Below are 25,626 nucleotides of genomic sequence, written 5' to 3'. Positions count from 1 at the left end.
ATTGAAAGTCCCAAGCCCTTGGAAAGGGGAAGACTCTGCCATTCATTCATGCCAAATACGCTGCCTGCTCGAACTATCGGCTGGCCTTCTGGAAGCTACACAGGAAAGTCCCCACACACCTGCTGCTTGGTTTCCTGACGCTGAAGGCTTTAATAATACCTGAAACAATGACTGGAACATAAAATTTCCTTACAAAATAAACAGAAGTACATTCTACTTTTTCAATAGAAGATTTGTCTATTTTTAAAGGATTTTTATTAACAGAATTTGTCCAGTTTTTAAAGTAAAAAAAAAAAAAAAAAAAAAAAAAAAAGCACTTTTCCTAAATTGGCAGAATTTAGCCAGATCACCGCAAAAAATTGAACTTGGAAACAAAGAGAGCAGGAGAAGGCCAGATTCCTTCCTGGCAGTACCACCGGTGGCAAATATCCCAGAACTAAGGAGAGCTGCCAAGTGGGAAAGAGAAAAAGGACTTTCCAAAAGCAGCCAGCCCAGGCACACTGACCTCCCAACAGCTGGAGGGAGACTGGAGCAACTCACAGGTAGGTCTGCCTGGCTCTTTATGGCTGCCCAGTTCAGAGTCACTCTGAGCTCAAAGGAAGCTGCCCCGTTTCCTGGACTGGCATCCCACATCCTACCAGAGGGCAGCTGCAGCGTTTTTAATCAAGCTTCTGCCTTCCCTTTTGTGGCACGAATAGGGGCTTACAATGGACCAGAGAGACTTCAGCCTCAAAGCCAAGGAGTCCTCCCCGCTGGTGAGAGAAGGGTTCTCCCTCTGGTGAAAGGCAGTGAGGAACCACGCCAGTTCTGATGGCCTGTGAGCTGCCATGATGACACAAAGACCGTGAGACAGGAGGAGTCACCTAGGTGGGATGTCTGTGCCCACCCATGTCGCTCTCTTGTGTCTCAACTTTGGCCCAACAAACACAATGACTAATGAGAGAACATAGTTACATATAAAAAAAAAAAAAGTGGATGGGTATGTGGGTGGAGGGAACATATAAGAAGAAAACAAAAAAAAAATATTTTTTAAAAGTGGCTCAGGACTTCCAAGTAGAATTGCTATAGAAATCTGCAATCCATTTCTTCATGTGTTTAACTTCCAATAAGCGAGATAACAGCACAGAGGAAGGATCGAAGGCATTGTGGGCTCGAAGATCTAAATGATGGGCCCCCTCAGGGATGTTGATAGCCACCAGGGTGTCTGTGATGTCTTTGGTGACTCCACCTCCTGACCACGGGTCTAGGTCACCATTGCTGCAAGAGAGGGAAACAGGAAAAATTGATGTCCTTTTTAGTTTTCACCTTTTGGAGCTCATGAGCATTATGCATTTGAACATTATCACTTTCAAAGTCTCATGCATACGTACAGCTTAATTTCCGAGTAAACCTAGGAATAGAATTTCAGGTTTCACTGTGGTCTTGATTTCCACACTCACCCCCAACTGGTATTTATCATCTTTTTGTGTGTATTCTATTTGGATATATTATTTGAAATTTTTGATCACTTTTTTTTTCTTGTTTGGAGACAGAGTCTCATTCTAGCCCGAGCCAGCCTGGAACTCACTGTGCAGCCATGCTCACTTCAAATCCATAGCAGTCCTCCTGTGGGAATCTACAGGTGCAGGCCACTCTGTCTGGCTTCTGACCTAGTTTTAACTGGTTCATGTACCTTTTTGCCTTCAAGTTTAATAATTCATCCTCGTTAGGCATGGTAGTGCACAGCTATAATCTCAGGACTGAGAAACTGATGCAAGAGGACCAGAAATTCAAGGCCACACTTATAAAATTTTTATTTTTTTCTATTATTTTATTTAAAAATTTTAATTAGCATACTGAGTATTATTTTCAATAAAATTTGGTTTTGTTGATTCTCAGTCCCCTCTTCTTCCCAAGCTCTCAATATCCCTTTGTACGCTCCCATCCTTCACAACAGTCGTCTCCATTCTTGTCTCATGTGTCTGACCATCCACTCTCCTGTTTCTGCAGCGCCCCTTCTCCCCTCCCTTGTTGACTAGCTCCATGAGGGTCGGCCATAGTAAACCAAACCAAACCAACAACAACAAAAAGCCCAACTGACTAGTATATATAAAGGTCAACTTCATATATAATACATTATATATGAGGTTCTCTTCTCACTGATTAGATTTGGGATTATGTTAGATACATGCATGTCTAATATTAAGTCAGAATTACAATGTCCTGGAAACTGCTGCTTTTCTACATTTGAAGTCAGGAAGTTTAATTTTTTTCTTCCTTTTCAAGACTGGCTATTCTGTGTCTCTTGTATATTTATAGGAATTTTAACATCAGTTTATTAAAATTCTGTTACCAAACCAAAACAAAATAAAACAAACAAATAACAAAAGGCATCTTGGGTTTTGATGGGGACTGTGATAGAGGGATTTTGAGGAATGCTGTCATTTATGGTGAATGCTTGCAATTTTATGGCACCTTGGGATCATTTCAAATGTAACTTGTGTGTTCAGCCATCTTTGACATTTTTCTGTCTCATTCTTCCTCATTCCTCATTGTGGCTGATCCAGATGTCATTACAACTTCTCACTGATTACCACTTATGTATGGGACAGCTAGAATCACTTTCTTGGCCTACTGACTCACAGAAGGGTTTATGCCAGTTACTACCTCTCTGTCAATGTGTGGCCTAGAACGTATGTATATTTGCTTTAAAGCCACAGTTAAAACTCCCATGTAACATTCATTTGGACAATACAATGATCCTAATAAAGCTACCAGCACATTGCATGCGCGCACACATGCACACACGCGCATGTACAAACACCCCTTGGCTATACTCTCTGACCTCCATTCTGCACAACTGAGAAGTACAATGTATCCGCCAAGTACTAGAAGTACTAAAAATAATCTTAAAACCTTCATATTGTGGTTGTCACTGAAAAATACCTGTGTACAGAAAACCACTATGGGTGTTTTTCTCTTTGGCTTTTGGTGGCTGCTAGAAATAGTGGTTAGGTAAGATGGTGGAGAGATTCAAAGAGCTTCTTCAAAACACTACCTTAAAATGTCATTGCTGGGCATGGTTGCACACACCAGCAATGCACCATGGGAGAGGTGGAGGAAAGAAGGTCAGTAATTCAGGGTCTTCCTTAGCTACATAATGAGTTCAATGTCAGCCTGGACCACATGAAACCTTGTCACAAAACAATAAAATGAGTGTTGTCTTTCCCAATAGAGGAACATGAAGTCTTTTTATTAAAAGGAAAATATTTAAATGAGAGTTGAGAGGTGCATTAATCTCTTCTTCCCTAGGGTCTATGGCATGTCTACACTATGTTCTCCACTGATAATGATGCTGGGTATGGGTTTCACCTTGTGGAGCTGGTCTTAAATCCAATGAGAAAGTGGCTGATAACTGCCATAATGTTTGTGCCACTAGTGCACCATTGGGCATATCTTGAGTGACCAGTATTGTAGCTCACAGGTTTCATAGCTGGGTATGTATGATTGATGACTGGTAATGATTTGTTTCTTTCTCTAGTAGCTTGTTCAACACCTTCAAGCACAATGAAAGCTAGCCAGCAGGGATGGAGTTTCCAGGTCCATACAGCTTGGTTTTGCCAGGTTCTATGACTCAGTTGTGCTGATGTTGTGCTATCTTCTGATCGTGTTCTGGATGGTATCCAAGAGCAATGGAAACAGCCTGTAATGTTTAAGGGCTCAAGAGAACTACAACCAACAACTACAAAGTAAATAACACATTCTTGGCATTGGTCATTGAAGGAACAATGCTTCGGTGCACTGTGTAACAGTTGTCTTTGTATTATTCAAATGCTGATTTCTATACAGGCAAAGAGTTGAGTATAGGCTGGACTTTGGTATTGTTATTTTTATAAAGCATCACCTGTCTCAGTGTTTTGTAAACATTCTTCTCCATCATCTTCTGATTGGTCAATAAAGAGCTAATCAGCCAATGACTGGGAAGAGGAGATAGGAAGGCTGAATTTTGGATCCTAGCCAAGAGTCCAAGGGGGAAAGAGATAGGAGGAGGACCACTAGGAAGGAAGAGAAGAGGTGGCTATGAGACAGAGGCTCTAGGAGGAGGAGTGATGAGCAGGTCACCAAGGGAGGTCGTCATGAGAGAGCAGCTATCAGGACACACATGGACAAAGTGAACCAGGGCAAGACTCAAACTGCAAGTAACATGGAACTAGAACTAAGAACTGGAAAATGCTAGGCAAACATTTATTGGGAAGCATTCTGTAGTTAGGATCTTTAGGAGGTCTCCTTCGGTCAAATTTGATTTTTATTAATTTTGAAGGAATCCAGTTTTTCTTCCCTTGTTGAAACAAAGACAAAACATACATTCTTTCCCAACATAGCATATCCTTTCCTTCCATTTTGAAGTTAGGACATCTTTAATATAAACAGGCTGATTTAGTTCAGTAGTTTTTTTTTCTTTTCCATAATCCAATGTCTCTCAGAAGCTGTTGGTTTTTGTTCATTAGCATTCAAAAATTTTAAAGTTAATAAAGCACAATGTAATCTATCTCTAGGAGTCTTCATTACCCTTTTTTTTGTTAAACACATCTATATATAAAATACATAGATATAAATAATATATAAAATATATTATAATATATACACAATATATAATAAAATAATGTATAATATATATCACATATTTTGCATGTATCATATAATTAATATGCTATAATTAGTATACTAATATGGATTATTTTATTGTATTGATTATAATATACTATTATATTTTATATAATATATTCTATACTATAATATATTATTCTGTTTATTAATATAATATTGTATATTTTATAATAATATATTTCTATAATATGCAGGGAGTAAGAACATAAAACTTGAATTTGCTGACCTATTTCATAGTTCTTTTCACTGCTATGCAGACCTAAGGTACTCACATGTGGGTGAAGGTTTTTGTTTGTATTTTTTTTCATGCCAAATAGAAGTCTTTTTTTTTTTTTATTAACTTGAGTATTTCTTATATACATTTCGAGTGTTATTCCCTTTCCTGGTTTCCGGGCAAACATCTCCCTAATCCCTCCCCCTCCCCTTCTTTATAGGTGTTCCCCTCCCCATCCTCCCCCCCAAATAGAAGTCTTAATTTCTCTCTACACAATAAATTTTTACAGAAATCATACAGAAGATGGATTATATTCCAATTAATAAGCTCAACTCAGATAGAAAACCCTCCATTATTTGCAAAACAAAAAGTCCCCGCAACCAAGTAAGGAGAAAACTGCATCTGATTTAAAACATCTTCTGAAGCACTTGCTGAGAGACTTAGCATGTGCCTGGACTTGAATTTCTTGGTTCACACATGTGAAAGCTATGCCGTCCATTGGGAAATCCAAAAACAAAATAAAATACTGTTTTCCTAAGAGAATATACCTGAGTAAAATCCCAAACATACAACCTCATTTAATCACTGGCAATAATTAATTTGCCTGAGAAATGATGTTAATTCTTCATGGGATGGGGGTCCCTTCTGAATCTCTATGTAAATAACTGAGAATCACCATTGGTCAAATAATCTATGGGTTTTAGAAAATACAAATCCTCCCAAGAAAACTACTGTGCTATGAAAAGAATCACCAAAGTAGGACTGTACCCATTGCCATTTATTATTTATTAAGGTCGGCTCCTCATCTGATGTTTACTGAGCACCTACCTTGTGTCTGGAACTCAATAGCAAAGTGGACTAGCATCACTAATGTATTCAGTGTTAACTTTATAACCTACCGCTTTCCTAGTTCTGTTTTCTAACATTCTGCAAGTGTCTCCATCAAACAGCAAACTCACCTGAAAATGATGTTGGAGTGTGAACTGATGTTTTTGCCACCATACATGGTAGTCATCCAATGAGGCCGTGGTTTCACTCCCCATTGGTTAAAACAGTCATTGGAATACGTCTCCAAGTCCCACAGATAGGGTTCAAACATGTCATCAATACCATTAGTACAAAAGGGCATGACCATTTCTGTGCAGGCCTGAGAAGCAAAGCAGGAAAGAAAACAAAGGGAAAATGAAGCAAAAAGAGAACAATTAAAATTACAGAAGGTCATTCAGCCAGGGTCAAGGTCATTCAGCCAGGGTCAGGGTCTAGGAACTGCACTTGCACTGGAGCTTCAGCCCCCTACTTCACCCTGCCTCCAACTTCTCCACCACTCAACACCTTGTTTCTCCTAAAAAGACACAGCTGAGAAGTCACAGCTATGTTTGTACTATGTTTTCTTTCTTCTTCCTTGCTTCCTTTCTTTTGCAAGGACTCCTTTCCTATGATTGACCACTGACCCTCAGGAAAACCCTGAGAGCCTTAATGTTCAGGTGATGGAAGAGAGACTCAGAGTCAAATTAGCCTCTCTTTCTTTCATGTGTCCATACAATGCTTCTTTTCCAGGACTTGTCAAGGTCTATTAAAGTGCTTATCTACCTCCCTCAACAGTCTATATTTTATGATAATAGTCATATAAATTATTTTTATATCTCTGAAACATAAGAGATCATAACCAATGAAAACTATTCATTGTATATGTGCTGATGATTAAATATAGGAAGAAAGGGAAGAAGGGAGGGGGGAGGGGGTCATGTGGCTGGTGAGGTGGGAAATGCCGGGCGACGTATTATACAGTACAACAGTCTGAGGAAAGAGCATGCTGCCCTCAGGGAAATAATGCCCGCTCACCTGAAAGCTCCAGCCCGTAGAGCCCAGACTGCTTGTGGTTGTTTGTGAAATATTCAGGCATTTTGTTTGGCCCGAATAATTATAATACACATTCAGAGCCTGGAAAATATTCTGCAGCAGCACTGTATCGGACACATTGGGATTCCTCAAGTATCGGCACACCTCCTAAGAGATAAACATGGGAAGAGTCGAACATGAATAGAAAACTGGTTTAGTAACAAAGAGGAAAGGTTATCTCGACTTTCATCATGACGTGTCGCTAAACATCTTAATGCATTTAAAAAGTTCTGTTTCTGAAGAATAATTTCCTCTCTCAAAGGAAAAATCTTTAACTTTTCTGTAGGGTAGGGACATAAGTCAGTCATTTGCATGATATGCAAAGCAGTCCTACTGATTCCCCAGTAGCCAAGTAAACCATTCTTCACCATGCTCTTTCCCTCTTTCCTCAAACCCCTTTTCCCCATGCATTAAATCCACAAATGACTCAGCAAGTCACCCTTTATAACATCTCAAATTTTCCCCCTTCTCTGAGGTTACCCCTGTGTGTGTTTCCCAGGCTGGAGGAACTAAACGACTCTCTTCTCAGCCTGTGTACCTATTTTTAGAGTGTACCTTGCACTACTGTCCTGCATGCATCTGATTTCAGAACATCTCCCGCAGGGCACAGCAAAGCTTCTAATAACTAAATCTTTGCTGAGTGAAGGTCTATATTTTCAGAAGAATGCAAAATTTATTAAATTTTGTTTGTATACATATTTGTGTGTGCATGTGGGTATACATGTGTATGTGTGGTCCAGAGAGCAACCTTAGGAGTCATTCCTTAGGTGTTATCCATCTCCTTTCATTGCCTGGGGGACTCACCAAGTAGGACAGGCTGGTTAGCCATCAAGACTCAGGGGTCACTGTCTCCATATCCCTGGATTTGGATTGCAAAGATCCCACCACACACTGCTTTATTGTTTTTATAGACAAGATCTTATCACATAACATTAATGTTTCATCGTTTTTTCCTAATTTTTGTTTTTGCATTTTCACTCTCCTTCCTTTTTCCTGTTGTTTTTACCTTTGTGCTTTTCCTTGTTCGTTCTCAGTGCAATCATTGCTTCACTGTATTTTTATAGTCTTGCTGTTCCTTTCTTATTCTCACCTATGTTACCTCACAATTGGGTAATATACTATTTCTTTCCCTTAGGTTGTTTACTCTTTTTGCCCCTGGGTTTCCTTCTTTCCACACTCTCAACTTTCAGTATATTCTGAATTTCACTTGTTTTTTTAAAAAATATTCTGATTTTTATAATCTTAGTCCTCTTGTTGTGCTTACTTAATGTTGTTTTTTAACTTTCTTGCTATTGGGAAATATTTTATTACTGTTCCCCTTGAAGATAAGGTGAGATATATACTCTTTCTCTCTTCAGTTGCTTCTTGTCAGGTATTTAGTCGCAGTGATAAGAGAGGCAACTAGCACAGCTTCAAGAAAGAAATGCAAATGACCCATGTATATAGGTTACAAGGGAGGATGGAAAAACAAAGAACACTGAGAGTGAGAGACTCAGTCTTCCCCAGGGAAGAACACACCAATTGGTTTATCCAATACCAAATGGTCAGCCTGAAACATTTACACAGTATCACTGTAAGAGCTGAGTAGGCTATATTGATATATTTATGAATACACACACACACAAACACACACACACACACACACACACACCCCACCACCACCACCACCACCACCACCACCAAAAACAACAAAAGTAATTAAAGAAAAAGAGGGTACATGGGAGGAGTTAAGGGAGAAAAGAGAAAGAGAAAAATGATATAGTCTCAAAAGAAAGATAGTAATAATAATTTAAAAATACTGGAAAATATTAGTTGTGGTTCTGTCCTGGTAAGTGCATATCATCTTTTATGAAACTATTCTTGACAATGATCTGTGGACTTAAAACTTTCAAACTAAGCTAATAAAATAAAACAAACCCCATTTGTGTGTGCAAAGCAAAGAAAGATGAAAGGGGTGAGGAAGAAAGAAGGGGGTTAGAGGGAGAAAGGGAGGAAGAATGGAAGACACATGGCCGATAAATACTTGAAAAAGTGTTGAAGTCCTCAGCCATCAAGAAAATGCAAAATAAAACTCTTCTGAGATTTCATTTCCTCGAGACAGAGCGGCCACGGTCAAGATAACAAATGTCAACCGACCTTGGTGAGGACAGGGGGAGAGGACCTCTTATTTACCACAGGCAAGAGTGTATAATAAAATAGACACACGCAAATCAGTCAGGAAGCTACCCAAAAGACAGAGCAGAACTGCAGCTCCTCCACTCTGAGCTAAATAACCAGAACAGTGAGGGGGCAAGCGTGCCTCAAAGATAGATGTAACATGGAAATCCCTGCCAACTGCTACACTGTTCATCATGTCCAAACAACCGATCTGCTTACCTGCCCCCAACAGAGGGTGGTAGACGTACTGTGGTATTTACAAATAATACGCAATTCTATTCAGCCATAAAGAAAAACAAAATCATGACCTTTCAGAAAACTGGAAACAAGGAGTCATTTTTTAAATTTTATTTTATGTATATAGGTGTTTTGCCTACTAGTATACCTGTGTATCACATCCATACCTGGCATCAATGTCAGATTCCCTGAGACTAGAGCTACAGGTGCCCTGAGCAGCAGCCTCTTGGCTCACAGACACCTTCGCCTTTGTGTCACATGTTTCTATGACTCTCTCTGGTTCCACTCCTTGATGTTAAGGTCTCGGCCTCTCCTCCCCTGGTCCTCTTTTGGTTTACACACGAGAGGGAGAGACAGAGAGAGAGAAGAAACAGAGAGACACAGAGAGACAGATAGTGACAGAGAAACAGAAATTTAAATCTGTGTTCCATATGAGAAAGAAAACATGCAGCATTTTTCTGAGTCTAACTCATTATACTTAACATGACCTTCAGGGGCTGGAGCAATGGCTCAGCAGCTCTTACTTAGTCCCCACATGGGCACTTAAGTACCCACATACAACTTAAGAAAGAAAACCACAACAATGTTGTTTAAAAGCTGAGAAGAGGCTCGGTGGCTTTTATGAGTCAAGTGCCAGAAGGGTTTTCTATTTTCCCTTTCTCGTCTTCCTGGGTTCTACATATCAACTCTCTAATTATTTCTCCACGGACATGTAGTTTCTGTTAACAGTAGGCAATGTAAACGAATGTACTAAACTCAAAAGGCAAATTAAAAGATGATAATTGAGCTGACATACATCGAATGACATCTTAATTTAACTGTTTCTTCATGAACGCACTGAACACCAAGTAAATAAGTCCAATAGAAAATAGGTGCTTCAAAGTTTTAATAAAAGGGACTGCTAAATTAAAGTACTTGCAAAACAGACCTAATGACACAGCTTTGCAATCCCAGCAACTTTGGGAGGCCTGCCTGGACAACAGAGTGGCTTCAAGGCCGGAACCTGTGAAGACAAGTGCAGGGACCAGAATAGCTCCGCATCTGAGAGGGTACCAAGATGGCAGCCACACTGGAGGCTGGGCTGGTACTCCTGAAACCCTACTCTCACATGACAAATTCTAGTTTCACTTCCAAAACCCATTTTAGAAATCCCTTCAATTATATCCTCAAACCTTAACCATAAACTCTGCCAGACTTTGTTTTTAAAACTAAGAGGGACATTCTTAACAAAGAAACATTTAAAGGTGAACATATGTAATAAATCCTTTTACCATTGAAAGAACTTTAGCATAGTCGGGAAGTAGTGCCACAGGCCTTTAGTCCCAACACTCGGGAGGCAGAGGCAGGTGGATCTCTGAGATCAAGGCAAGCCTCAAAATACAGAGCTATTTCCATGACAGTCAGGCTACACTGAGAAACTTTGACTGAAAACCAAAACAAAATCCTTTAGCATTATGAAAGACTGAAAATGGGTGTGATATATTTTCACTATGGATAAAGAACATAAAATTATCAAAATGTACGATTCTCAAGTGTCTTCAAATCTAACATTTTGCATGGTCCTCAGTGGAATATATAATTTACTTTTGTGTGTAGATGAAGACAGGGAGCGCGGGGACGAAGTCCCCTTGTGTAGGAGCACAGAGTGGTAAGCAGTGGAATCAGGCCACGCTCTCACCACAGCACATGAAATGATAGTTTTGCATGCTGCTGCTTGGCATGGAGATCAGCCATGGTAAGCGTAGCAGTTAGATTGCCTTTAACAGCTCACTGCACCGCAGTCTGATGACAAAAGCCGCCATTTATTACACTTAGTTAATGCGTTACATGGATCTAGGCATGATACATGTAACATGATACACATAGCATGATACACATGCGTTACGTGGATCTAGGCATGATACACATAGCACCAAGCAGCATATATTACGTCCGCCAAGTACACCCAGCGTTTGGCATGTAGCAGTGATTCTATCAGAACCAGCTACTGGCCTTACTCCTCACTCCCACAACACTGTAGTTGAAGAAATTTGTCTTCACTTCTCGAGTGAGAAAGCTGAGGTCAAAAGACATGGCTAACATGCCATTCGATCGGAAAACGGTAGAGCCCAGGATCCCATCTCATAATCATAAATTTTATAGAGTAAATTTCCAATTACATAGGATTTTATTTTTTGATGTTGAAAGTCAGAGAATGCATATCAGAAAAAGAAAAATATGGAGGAGGAGGAGGAGGAGGAAGAGGAGGGGAGGGGGAGGGGGAGGGGGAGGGGAGGGGGAGGGGGAGGGGGAGGGGGAGGGGGAGGGGGAGGGGGAGGGGGAGGGGGAGGGGGAGGGGGAAGACAATAACATTTTTGTTACCTTGATGGGCCAAGCAGGCAAAGGCTGCAAAAAGTTGCATGCATACGGGTAGTTCACCATGGCCAGGTTCACCCAGGTTTCAGCTATCCATCCTTTCAACGTTGGCATCTTCTCAGAAGTCAAGGGACTACACAGGTGAAGAGTGTCCCTGAGCCACTGGAGACCACTGCCTGCAGATTAAAGGACACCGCTAATCTACAGGTCCACCAATCATCTATTCATCATTTGGTATTACACTGCCTGCAGATTAAAGGACACCGCTAATCTACAGGTCCACCAATCATCTATTCATCATTTGATATTACAGGAAACATCCAACAGCCAATAAATATTTTAGGGCAACTAGATAAACCCATAGAACTTAGCAAAATTGATATTATTTCCCAGTTTAAGATACTAGTGAAATAAGTGAGAATACTAAAAAAAAATGCATAAACTACAACTAAATAAAACAAATGGATACACTTAATAATTAGAATATGGCACAAAATACAGCAGACCAAAACCAAAATCCCATATACTATGCAACTATCATTACTAAGTTGCAAAAATCAGAAAATCAGCCTATGGTTTAACAGAGAGTCGCCATGTCGGTGTAAAGCATTTCTGTAGTCAGCAGCAGAGGGCAGAGGGTTTATGAGATTTTTTGTCTTTTTGTCTTTTTTTTTTTCCTTTGGTGGTGGTGGTTTTGTCTTTTCTTGATCTGGATATTGCCAATACTAAGCACTTACTTTGTAAAAATGTATTCATTCATTCATTTTGATTGGTATGATTCCCTATACATATATGTATCTATGAGTGTGTGTGCGTGTGTGTGTGTAATATGTGGTAGTGTTAGGCTTCGGAGATCATTCAGTAGGTAAAGTACCTGCTGTGCAAACCTAAGGACCTGAGTTTGAATCCCCACTAACCCATATAAAAACCCAGAAGTGGTGGTGTGTGCCTATAAGGACGGGGAAAGGTAAGCCAATACCTGAAGGTTCCTGGCAGACTAGCTTATCCTATGGATGAGCTGCAGGCTCACTGAGAGACGATGTCTCATAAAGAAAAGAGGGGCATGGTAGAAGAAAGGAACCCTAAGTTGACCTCGAACCTACACACACACACACACACACACACGCACACACACACGCACGCACGCACACACGCACGCACGCACGCACGCACGCACGCACGCACGCACAATGATCACATACCGTACTAACAGGCACTTACCCAACACATAAAAACCAATACAAATTCATATAATGCATCATACATATACACACATACAAACGCACAATTATCTACAAAGTTACAAAAAATGCCAGTGTTGATTTTTAATAAGTTAAAGATTAACAAACAAACATCATACTGCAAATTCTGACTCTTAATGGAAGCTTACCGGTATCTGAGAGTCGATTAATGACACTCCAGGATCTACGGATACTTTCTGAACAATGTGGACCACTTTGGCTGAAGTCTTTAGTTACAATCTTCATAAACTCTCCACAGGGGGCCATACCATCAAGCTGCCAGATAGGGGCGGAAGCTGCCAGAGCTCTAAATGATCAGGGAAATGGGAGGAGCGAAAGAGAAATGAAATTCATCTGTTCGTGCTTTTAGTTTGTTTTGCTTTTTTAAATGTGTGTGTGTGCATGCATGTGTGTACACACTCAAGTGTGTGTGTGTGTGTGTGTGTGTGTGTGTGTGTCTAAATCCCTGTGGGGGGTAGAGAAGGGGTGAGATCCCCTGGACCTGGAGCTATAGGTAGTTGTGAGCCACCTGGCATGGGTGCTAGGCACCAAACTAGGTGCCCTCTGAAACAGCAGTAAGTACTCTTAAAACTGAAACACTAAATACTAAATACTAAATTCAGCTTTAGTATGAAAATTGAAATGAAACAAAGATGATTAGAAACAGAGCATTGTTGGGGTTTCTTCATATTGTTGATATTTTTTTTGTTGTTGCTGTTTGAGACATAGTCTCTCTACATATCCTCGGCTGTCTTGAAACTCACTATGTAGAGCAGGTTGGCGTCAAACACTCAAAGATCCACCCGTCTCTGCCTTCCAAGTACTGAAGTTAAAGGTGTGTGCCACCATACCTGGCCCAAAACTGTTGTTAATGAGAAAGAAGTGTTCATATAACACAGCTCGGAGCATGTTTTACCCAAAACAAGTCTCTAATTTTCTCTTGATTGTTAAGAACTGTGTCAAGAATCAATGAACTTACCCGACAACTATGTGAGGATATTTCATCCTGAACCAGGCTGCGAGCATGCCACCATAAGAGCCCCCAATGGCGATGACAGGCTGACCTTCAGTTCCTGGGATTGTTTCTTTCAAGTGCCTGATTAACTCTGCAAAATCAGCCAGAGCCTGTTCTGATGTCAGGAAATTCAAATGTTGGGAATCCTATATATGTGCGTATTTATTTAAGAATAAAGAAAAAAAAAAAACAGGTATAAGTGTGCCCGTAATAGGAGCTGAGGCACAGCATAGGTTCAGAGTTTTCATTACTTGAAATAAATTTCCAGACAACTGAGCTAAGACCCCACATCATCCACATCAAAGCCATCTAGGAAAGGTAGTTTTAAATCTGTGAAAGAACATGATGTGTTTTCCAATCAAATGTAATTTTTTCGCTTTAGAGCTTATTTTCAAATGCAAGACATAGCACATATTTGAACATGTAACATACTTCCCTTAACAGACAAAGAGAGATCTTGCTATTCCCTACTTGAACATTTACCCAGTGTGATTCTTCTGCCAGAGCTCTGGCTTTTGTTGAGAAATTTAAACAGCTAAAGGCATGCTTCATAGTTATGGAGACACATGGAGTCTGTAAAGGGAGGCTTCATAGTTATGGAGACACACCGAGTCTGTACAGGGAGGCTTCATAGTTATGGAGACACACAGAGTCTGTACAGGGAGGCTTCTTAAGCCCTTAGCTCATGTCTGATGGTAGAGGCCAGTGACCTTATGAGGTTTGAAAGGCATTTCTGTTGGTGAATAAAAAGAAACTGCAACAAGAGTTGTCACTATTGTCACTATGGTGTGCTGCCAAGCTGCGGGTGGGGAGCATTTCGAAGGACAGGCCAGGGATCTGGGATAGGGAGACTTCCAAGAATCAAGGGGTGACCTTAGCTGTGACTCACTACATTGGGGATATGCAACTTAAAGAGGCTACCTACTGAAGCCAAGCAGGAACCCCACTAGAGCAACAGGGACACCGACCCACCCACAAAACTTTTGACCCAAAATTTATCCCGTCTGCAAAAAATGCAGGGAAGAGGATTGGAGCAGAGACTGAGGGAATGCCCAACCAATAACCAGCCCAACTAGAAACCCATCCCATGGGCTAGCACCAATCCCTGACATTATTAGTGATACTAAGGACACTCTGTTATGCTTATAGAGAGGGGGCTAGCATAGCACCACCCAACAGCTGACTCAGACAGATGCAGAAACCCACAGCCAAACACTGGATGGAGCTTGAGGACTCTTACGGAAGAGGGGAAATGATTGAGGGTCCTGAATGGGATAGGAACTAATCTGGACCCTTGGAGGCTTTCAGAGACTGAGCCACCAACCAAAGAGCATACGCAGGCTGGACCTAGGCCTCCCTGCACAAAGGTAGCAGATGTGCAGCTTGGTCTTCATGTGGGTCCCATACAATGGGAGCCAAGGCTATCCCTAAAGCTGCTGCCTTGTGTGTAGAATACTTTCTTCTATCTGGGATGCCTTGTCCGGCCTCGGTGGGGAAAGCTGCACTTAGTCCTTCAGGAACTTGATGTGCAGGGGTGGGAGTGTGCAGCTGGGAGGAGGTAGGGGAAGGCTCCACCCTATCATAGGAGAAGGAGGGGGCAGAGGGACTGTTGGAGGGAGATGGGGGTTGGGGGACGCAGTGATCAGGATGTAAAGTGAATGAAAGAAAAAGAAAAAAATTGCTGCCAAGTCTGACACTAAAAACAACTCTCCTTGCCTGGTGGTCACCAGTTCTATCAGGACAGAGCCTTTATTTCTTTAGTACTAAAAAAGACCACAACTACAAAAAGGAAAAGAAAAGAAAAGGAGAGAGAGAGAGAGAGAGAGAGAGAGAGAGAGAGAGAGAGAGAGAAGAAAGAAAGGAAGGAAGAGGAAGGAAGGAAGGAAGGAAGGAAGGAAGGAAGAAGGAAGGAAGGAAGGAAGGAAGGAAAGAAAGAAAGAAAGAAAGAAAGAAAGAAAGAAAGAAAGAAAGAAAGAAAGAAGGAAGGAAAGAAAGAAAAAAGAAAGAGGGCAGGGGTGGGGGAGGGGGTGGTTGAAACAGTGGCTAATCATAAGTCTGTAATCAGGAGGTGAGTTAGCAGGCAGCATAACTGAGGAAAACTCAGGCTCTGTGGTGCTCCTCAGTTACAGAAGCCACAGGGAGTCAGAGAGCGAAGAATGCTCAGGACACTGATAGGTGTGCACCCCTCCCCTCCTCCATCCCCTTTACCCCAGGACTTCTCCTTTAACAGGACAGTTAGCCAGGGGAAGGGAACCCATTCCTTGGTTTTCTTGAAGGGGCTTAACAACTAACTTTCCACCACCCTGGCAATGCGCCTTGGCCCTATCCTGGAAATGTCAGCATCTCAAACACTGTAACACAGCTTGCAAGCTTGCTTCTCCAACAGGATAAGTGTTCTCTGCCCACACCTGCCATGCATCTTGCCCGCGCTCCCCTTTCCAAATGCCATTTTCACCAGATATTATTTGCCGAAGGCCGTGTTGAGGTTGTAGAAGTAATAGAAATAACCCCTTATGAAGCTAGGCTTAAGATGCAGCTGAGATAATTTCATTAAGTCTTGACACATTTAAGCTGTCCACGATTTAGCCAAAGATGAACTAAATCCCATAGACGACCGAGAAAAGGATCCCCAGTCAAAATTAACTCCCTTCCCCTTATCAAAAGATTGTGTGTATTTGCTACAGCAATAACTGGAACAAACTCAACAATCAGAACAAACTCAGCTGGCAGTCACGATAGCTATAGTATAGTAATTGGAATACACTGGAGGGGAAACAATACATTCGTGAAAGAAAATGATGCCCAAGTAGAAGGTTTGGGGAAAGGTTATGGGAACACCAGGCCCTCGTGTATTCTTATACACTGGCTCTGTCACTGAACCCCTTCTCATAGATGTGCCTGCTCGTTTACTCCTGAGGTCAGAACAGTGACTTAGTTCATCATTCACAGAGCAGAATTGCTACTGACACTGTTGAAACAATGAATTCCCTGCACTCTGTGTAGCAACAGAATAAGACTGTCCTGGCTGAAGCCAGGCTGGACAATTGAACTTTAATGGGGGCTATACGTGTGTAGCTTAAGGGTAGAGCCCTCTACGTTAAGCGTGTTAGGCCCTGCTTGGTTCCCCAGCACTAAAAACAAAACAAAAGAAAGAAAGAACCACTGACAGGGAGCTGGAGAGTTAGCTCAGCAGGTCACAGCACTTGTTGCTCTTGCAAAGGACCTGGGTTTGGTTCCCAGCACACACACGGGCTCACAGCCATCCATACCTGCAGTTCCAGGGGAGGAAGTGCTCCTTACTGAACTTCTCAGGCACCAGCTCCCACATGGAGCACAGCCACACTCAGGCAGAACAGTTATATACAGGGAATGATTCTGAATTTTCTTTTTAAAAGTGACAGTAATTAGAAAGAATGCGTGGCTTTGAAGTTCTCGGGGTACGACTGAGACCAAAGATTGGTGGAAATGTTCGCTCTACACACAGGAAGCCTGCGTTTGATCCTTGGCACAAAAAGGAATAAACAAAGAAAAATTCTCATTTTGTGCAAATTATATATATATGTGTGTGTGTGTGTGTGTGTGTGTGTGTGTGTGTGTGTATGAAAGATAAAGTAAAAATTATTAAGTTTTCAGACACTTCAAATTAAAGTGATCTCACACTGTTTGAGTATAAAATGTTCTAAAGTTAAATAACCACCAGAAAGGGTACCCAAACGCTTTAACCTTAAAAGAAAAATGAGTGCTTACCTTGAAGGAGTCCCGACCGAAGGGAAGGGACTTCCCATAGTATCGATGCTCAGCAAACACCAGCATAGCTTTCAGCTCCTCGGCCACATCCCACATGAACCCCTAGGAAGAGTTCCCAAATTCACAAGTCAAATTGGGCCATACAACATCGCATTGAACTTTTGCAAACCATATGAAATAGACGTTAGACCAGACCAGAAAGGACTCTTTAAAAACTGTGCAATGTATGTGTGCTCCACAGGAAAAAAATATCCACAATAGCTGTACCACACTGTGCTACAATGGAGCAAAATAAGATCACTGTGTTCATCTAATAGTCACCTCATCTCTTCCTATCCTGACCCTCTGACCCCGAGTCACTACTATATGTCAGTCTTCAAACTGCACTGTGGTTAATATTCTTGGAAGGAGGTAAAGATGCGCAAGCCTCAAAGACATACACAGACAACATAAAGGAATTAAAGGATAAATAAGCAATATTAACCCCCCTTGGGATTTTAATCTAATTTATTAGAAAATCAACAGTAGCTAACAGCAGCTGTTATTAATTACTGCTTGCAAAGTGTCAGATACTGTTCTAATTGCACATGTAATAATTCACTTAATTAGCACAATAAACAAGAATCGGGCACTGTGGTTTTACAGGCAAGGACACTGAGACCCAAGGCTCAGTCACCAAGGCCACTAGGCTTCCTTACTCCACAATGCTGGCTCCTCACTAACCATTTGCTGTCTCTTTCCTTTGGCTGGACGGTGCCCTCTGAATCCTTCCTAAGAAAGCACCCTAGGCAGACAGCATTAACTGATTAGATTAGCCGTTCTCAATGTGTGGGTTGTGACCACTGGGAGGTATGGAACAACCGTTTCACAAGGGTCTTCTAAGATCATAGGAAAAATCAGATATTTACATTATGATTCATAACAATTGCAAAATTACAATTATGAGGTAGCAACAGACATAATTTTATGACTGCGGGTCACCACAACTGTATTAAACTGAGAAACTGTATTAAAGGGTTGTAGCATTAGGAAGGCTGTTGAGATTGGACAGTGTAGCATATAGGTCAAAGCCATATCATTCCTGGTGAACGCTGTAGGTGTTTAATATGTTACTAGTCCCTAACGGCAAGGCATAGGAACCTCAAAATGACTGGTCTCGAACTTTGTGACACTGTCTCTGCCTCCTGAGGGCTGGGACCACCGCCTGACATTTAAATTGTTTGTTTGTTTGTTTGTTTGCTTTTCTTTTCATTGTTTGGCTTTGCAGACTGGGTGTCACTATAGAAGCAGGAAAGATTCAAATTTACATCTTCTACCCTCACCTTCCTGAGTGCTACGAAGAGGAGTGCACTCCCCATGCCCAGGAGATTTGGTTCCTGGCCATCTGAAGAAAATAATCACAAATGAGTAAGACAGAAATTGTAAACTTAGAGTCAATGTCTTTCCTGTCAACTCAGTTTGGCTCAGCAAACATTTTTCAAGAGCCCCTGAGTATGGTGCCCAGTTGGGCACTGGCACTGAGACAACAGTCCTCCCCACTGGGCAGGAGTTCACAGCCTGGCTTCCCGGCAGAAACTTGACATTCTCTAGTTGCAGCACTGTCTGTGTTCCTTCCAAACCGTCTTGTTAATAGATGCATTGTTAAAAGGTGATAGAACATTAAGTTAGTGAAGAAAGCTAATAGATTATACTATTTTAATGCTAACAAATTAAAAAACGGTAGAACAGGAAACTACATGAAAATTCGGCTACACCCTTCCAACTGACCAACTTTTATAATTTTCTTTGTTTGCACTGGTTTTGTTTCAGTCTTATTTATTAATTTTGTAAATATTTATTGATCATCTACAAATTTCTTGATCATAATACAAATCTTCACTTTATGTTTAAAGTACAGTATTAAATACAAAAACTTCTAACCTTACATTTACCTTCTACAGGCCATAATCAAGCCAAGGATACATAATATTGCCCACTGGTGTTATGACTAAATTTCCCCCCAAATGTGATTTTGTCTACTTGTCTGTCTGTCTGTCTGTTTCAGTCTGACCTTGAACTAGAGGGCAGCACAAGCTGGCTCTGAATTCCTAGCACTGACGCTTTTCGTTCACTGGTGAACTTTTGCCATCTTTCTATTACTATTGAGTTTATTTATTTTTCATTACATTTATGTACTCATCTGGGGAGGGCACATGCCACACCACCCTTGAGAACATCAAAGAAGAATGTATAGGGGTTGGTTTTCTCCTTCCATCAAGCGGGGCTCAGGGATGAAGTCAGGCCATGAGCCATTGCCAGCCGAGCCATCTTGCTGACTCTCCTTTAATTTCTGAAGAGCATTATAATTAAAGCAGTAATTCTTGGTCATCTATACGGCTAAGCATTTTCTCCTGGTTATCACTGTAAAAGGTACTATTTCAACTAATCACTAATGTGTACATACCGTATTATTACAAAACCAGACAATGTCCCCTTCATTTCCAGTGTAGAAAAGTATAGATCCACCATTTCTCTGCCAGTGTTTATCAGCTACTAGGTACCGCTGCTTAAAAGTTCTTGTGTCAGAAAACCCAAAGTGGTCAACCTATGATAAATACAAAACAGGCAAGACATATTTCAAGAAAAAGGAATTAAAAATAATATTAAGTAAATGAAATTAACATTCTTCTACAGAAATCAAACTATACTATAAAAATAATCAAAAGAAAATTTAAAGTTCATTTGGTCTTATGAATACTAATGCCATTTTGAAATTATTTTGCTTGAATACTGAGATGAAGCAGTATTTTCTATGGTGGTCAAGATTTTCGGTGTAAAAAGAAATGATATAATTATAAAATAAAGTAGTTACTTAAAAGCATAATGTCAAATTAAAATTTTTAAATGATTTAATTTTATCTGATTAATTTTTATGGAAAAATAAAAACTGTATATACTTATAGTGTTACAATACGATGTGCTGAAATATGTACATATTTCAGAATGGATGAATTGGGCATAAGCATCACCCCTCATATTTAGTGTGGTGAGAACATGTGGTACTTGTCAAATGTCAACACATCCCATTAGTTCTCAAAATGCCTTACTATCTGAATTTTCATTATTCAAACTTTTAATATAAAAATCAAGAACTAATTGGACCACTGAAAAGATCTATGCACCGTGTGACTCCAATACCAACGAACACTTCGAATGTCGGGAGTTTGATGTCTAACCATTTCTAAGAAAAAGAGCCAACAGAGGAACTAAGGCTGTTACCAAAGTCACTGAAAGGCATTTGGGACAAAGAAATTACAGGATAGGCCAATACATCTGCCACACAAGGGAGCAAAGACATGTTTAAAAACAACAGAGTTGCATCAGCCAAACAAGGAAGGAGTCAGCAACAAAGGAACTATCTGTTATAGGGTCGCATTTTAATAAGCTTTGCGTAAAACAAACTGACCATAGAAATAGATAGTTTGATTGGCTGAAATACTCGATTCTTGCAAGCCATTAATATATAAGGAAAAATTTCAAACAAGGGAAAAGTTCAATTGCCACCATTTAAAATATCAGCACACCTGAGCCACCAAAAGTTAATTCCTTAATTTGAAACTGGGAATTATGGTTAAAAATTCCATAGTAAAGCTGCCTTTCTGATAGTACTGTCTTCCAGAATACCAAATTGTCCCTAGATGAGGAAGAGCTATTAGCTAGAAGTCAGTTACTGAAGGGAGATGATTAAGTTAGAGAAATGATAGTTCACAAAGACCCTGATTCAAACAAGAGTTACTAATGGCATTTTAAAACACCAGGAAAAACCAATCTAAAACACATCTTAATATCACAAACTACACTCTTGTCTCTAGTGTAATGCTTTACAGAAAGCACTGGCTATCAGCACCTTAATTAACATCACAGATAGTTGGGTAGGAGGGCACATATGCCCTCATGCATACAATGTTAGAAAAAAAGAAAAGAAAACAATATCGTCTTGTTGGGAACAAGAAAAAGAAACTTATTAAGTACTACCATTTCGTTTTCAGACTCCATTTAATCATAGAGAGAAACAAAATTCAAGCTCTCAGGTCCTAGGGAAGCTGAGTACTTCCCTATAGCTGAACAGCTTCTGTTGTTAACAGTTGTCAGAGTCCGGCCATCTCAAAGACAACTTCTCCATCTTGCTGGCAGGATTAAGCTAAATTCATGCTCCCAGGCTCGGGAACTAGCTCCTATCCTGACTGATGGAAATTCCCTTGATCAAAAACCCTTATGTCCAAATATGATGGGAGCAATGCTACAGTCCACCTGGCTCCCCATTTCTCTACGATTTCATCCTTTAAATACGCTGTACAACATTCCTTCAAGTAGCAGTTTAGCTCCCTGGTCTGTTCTGTGGCGCTGATCCATCAGTAGCAGCCTGATTACAATAAATTTTTGTCATCTGCCTTGACCTAGTGTCTGCATTCTGTTGGATTTAAGTGGACCTGCAACGGTCTATGATTCATTCTTGCCAACACACACACGCACACACGCACACACAAAACGTTCCATTTTTATTTTAATCCTGACTATAGTTTACCCCAAAGGAAGGTATACAGAGGGTAGCAGAGTAATCTGAACTCTACAAAAGTCAACTGGGCAAACCTGAGGATGGGACACATTTCAAGGCAATGCATGGCCAGAGGACCTGCTTTAGCATAAGTAAGTTCTAAGGAACCCAATAACAGAGACAGTGCAATCCAGCATTGACCCTAGTTTGAATAAATAACATGCAAGTGATAACCTGGGATGACTGAGTTAATTTTAATGTGGACAAGAAATCTAATGATACTAAATACTTTCTAGACGTAACCATATCATTCTGGCTACATGAGAAAAATGCTCTTATTTTTTTTTTTTACGAGTGTAACCCGAAAGGTTTAAGAGATAAGACAATAAAGCTATCATCTTGGAATTACTCTAACATGACTAAACAAAATGAATTTATATGGTTTGAAGTTTGAACTACACTGAAAAAAAAAAAACATACAAAAGGTACTCGAACTTCACGAAATAGCCAAACCATGACCAAGTTAAAAAAGAATAATTTAAATATGAGGAACTTTGGTTATACTTTTAAGGCTTTTTTTTCTTACATTTTGAAATTATGAACTACCACTTAAATATAACCATCAAACCTCTTACAATGGTAACATTTGCATATAACTACAGGAAAGAACTACCTAGAGCCTTTAGAATGGTGGAGACTGATAGCGCCATGATCCGAAGGGACAGTATTAAGAGTGTCATGCCTGATCTGACGCACACTAGATCTTAAGAGGGAAATGAAGCTTTTCAGTGAATTACAAGAATTATTCTTGCCTCTGCCTCCCAAGTGAGGGAATTAAAGGTGTGTACCACCACTGCCCGGTTTACAAGAATTATCCTTACAGTGTCAACAGCTTCTGCCAACCACCAACCCCCACCGAGGGCTTCCCTAACCATTGAGGCAGAAATGTGTTGTGAAATAAATGTCCTTTGCAAAACATGAATTTCCAGCACTCTCCTGACTCTGTCTGGTCATCAAGAACACCAATTGTAGCTACAGAACTGAGTGTTCAGTACCCAGTGGTCACACACATGTCCTCTGCTGTCCAGACGGAGACACACATTTCCAAGGCCTCCAGTGGAGACTTTAGTATAATCACAGCATGAAAGAAAAGACTGCAGAAGCCAATCTTATCTGCTTGCTCTAAGCAAGCTGAGTGCAAAGGGCAAAGTAGGTGGGTCCTAGGGCCCCAAAAGCCTTGCAGGCATGATCTGAAAAAGGAAGCACATTTCTGGTCAAGCACAGCAGTTCTTTCTAAAATAGAGTGAAAGAAAAAGAGAACGGAAGGAAGGAAGGAAGGAAGGAAGGAAGGAAGGAAGGAAGGGAGGGAGGGAGGGAGGGAGGGAAGGAAGGAAAGAAAGAAGGAAGGAAGGAAGGAAGATTTGAAAGATGCTTCCTGCTTCGATTCATCATGTAGAAATATGAAAAGGACAAGCCTGGGAAACCAGAAGAGACTGCTCTCTGCACACACATCTCGGGACGCCAGAGAAAACACCAAAGGCCATCTGGAACCCTGGTGCACTGAAGCTACTGGAAGGGGCGGTGCATATCTTCCTGGTTGCTGCCGCCACAGAGAGCCTGTGGGCAGCACCCCGCGAGCGAACTTGAGCCTCAGGACCACAGGTAAGACCAACTTTTCTGCTGCAAGTGACCTGCCTGGTGAACTCAAGACACAGGCCCACAGGAACAGCTGAAGACCTGTAGAGAGGAAAAACTACACGCCCGAAAGCAGAACACTCTGTCCCCATAACTGGCTGAAAGAAAACAGGAAAACAGGTCTACAGCACTCCTGACACACAGGCTTATAGGACAGTCTAGCCACTGTCAGTAATAGCAGAACAAAGTAACACTAGAGATAATCTGATGGCGAGAGGCAAGCACAGGAACCCAAGCAACAGAAACCAAGACTACATGGCACCATCGGAGCCCAATTCTCCCATCAAAACAAACATGGAATATCCAAAAACACCAGAAAAGCAAGATCTAGTTTCAAAATCATTTTTGATCATGATGCTGGAGGACTTCAAGAAAGACATGAAGAACTCCCTTAGACAACAAGTAGAAGCCTACAGAGAGGAATCGCAAAAATCCCTGAAAGAATCCCAGGAAAACATAAATAAACAAGTAGAAGCCCATAGAGAGGAGACACAAAAATCCCTGAAAGAATTCCAGGAAAACATAAATAAACAAGTAGAAGCCCATAGACAGGAGTCACAAAAATCCCTGAAAGAATTCCAGGAAAACACAATCAAACAGTTGAAGGAATTAAAAATGGAAATAGAAGCAATCAAGAAAGAACACATGGAAACAACCCTGGATATAGAAAACCAAAAGAAGAGACAAGGAGCTGTAGATACAAGCTTCACCAACAGAATACAGGAGATGGAAGAGAGAATCTCAGGAGCAGAAGATTCCATAGAAATCATTGACTCAACTGTCAAAGATAATGTAAAGAGGAAAAAGCTACTGGTCCAAAACATACAGGAAATCCAGGACTCAATGAGAAGATCAAACCTAAGGATAATAGGTATAGAAGAGAGTGAAGACTCCCAGCTCAAAGGACCAGTAAATATCTTCAACAAAATCATAGAAGAAAACTTCCCTAACCTAAAAAAAGAGATACCCATAGGCATACAAGAAGCCTACAGAACTCCAAATAGATTGGACCAGAAAAGAAACACCTCCCATCACATAATTGTCAAAACACCAAACGCACAAAATAAAGAAAGAATATTAAAAGCAGTAAGGGAAAAAGGTCAAGCAACATATAAAGGCAGACCTATCAGAATCACACCAGACTACTCGCCAGAAAATATGAAGGCCAGAAGATCCTGGACTGATGTCATACAGACCCTAAGAGAACACAAATGCCAGCCCAGGTTACTGTCTCCTGCAAAACTCTCAATTAACATAGATGGAGAAACCAAGATATTCCATGACAAAAACAAATTTACACAATATCTTTCTACAAATCCAGCACTACAAAGGATAATAAATGGTAAAGCCCAACATAAGGAGGCAAGCTATACCCCAGAAGAAGCAAGAAACTAATCGTCTTGGCAACAAAACAAAGAGAATGAAAGCACACAAACATAACCTCACATCCAAATATGAATATAACGGGAAGCAATAATCACTATTCCTTAATATCTCTCAACATCAATGGCCTCAACTCCCCAATAAAAAGAAATAGATTAACAAACTGGATACGCAACGAGGACCCTGCATTCTGCTGCCTACAGGAAACACACCTCAGAGACAAAGACAGACACTACCTCAGAGTGAAAGGCTGGAAAACAACTTTCCAAGCAAATGGTCAGAAGAAGCAAGCTGGAGTAGCCATTCTAATATCAAATAAAATCAATTTTCAAATAAAAGTCATCAAAAAAGATAAGGAAGGACACTTCATATTCATCAAAGGAAAAATCCACCAAGATGAACTCTCAATCCTAAATATCTATGCCCCAAATACAAGGGCACCTACACACGTAAAAGAAACCTTACTAAAGCTCAAAACACACATTGCACCTCACACAATAAT

The 25,626-nt window shown here is 40.7% G+C and overlaps 1 protein-coding gene across 1 annotated transcript in view; it reads right to left on the bottom strand.

Annotated features, from left to right (window-relative positions):
- Positions 1-214: 214 nt before the first annotated feature.
- Prcp (prolylcarboxypeptidase) overlaps positions 215-25,626 on the bottom strand; it is a 52,402-nt gene continuing 26,990 nt past the window's right edge. Inside the window, 8 exon segments of the mRNA NM_001106281.3 lie at positions 215-1,257; positions 5,821-6,008; positions 6,704-6,868; positions 11,516-11,685; positions 12,900-13,057; positions 13,730-13,911; positions 17,513-17,614; positions 19,956-20,096. Of these exon segments, the coding sequence (NP_001099751.2) occupies positions 1,041-1,257; positions 5,821-6,008; positions 6,704-6,868; positions 11,516-11,685; positions 12,900-13,057; positions 13,730-13,911; positions 17,513-17,614; positions 19,956-20,096 (1,323 nt within the window). The 3' untranslated portion in view covers positions 215-1,040.

Source organism: Rattus norvegicus, chromosome 1, assembly GCF_036323735.1.
Source record: "Rattus norvegicus strain BN/NHsdMcwi chromosome 1, GRCr8, whole genome shotgun sequence".
Taxonomy (NCBI): domain Eukaryota; kingdom Metazoa; phylum Chordata; class Mammalia; order Rodentia; family Muridae; genus Rattus; species Rattus norvegicus.
This window is presented reverse-complemented; position numbering and strand designations above follow the sequence as displayed.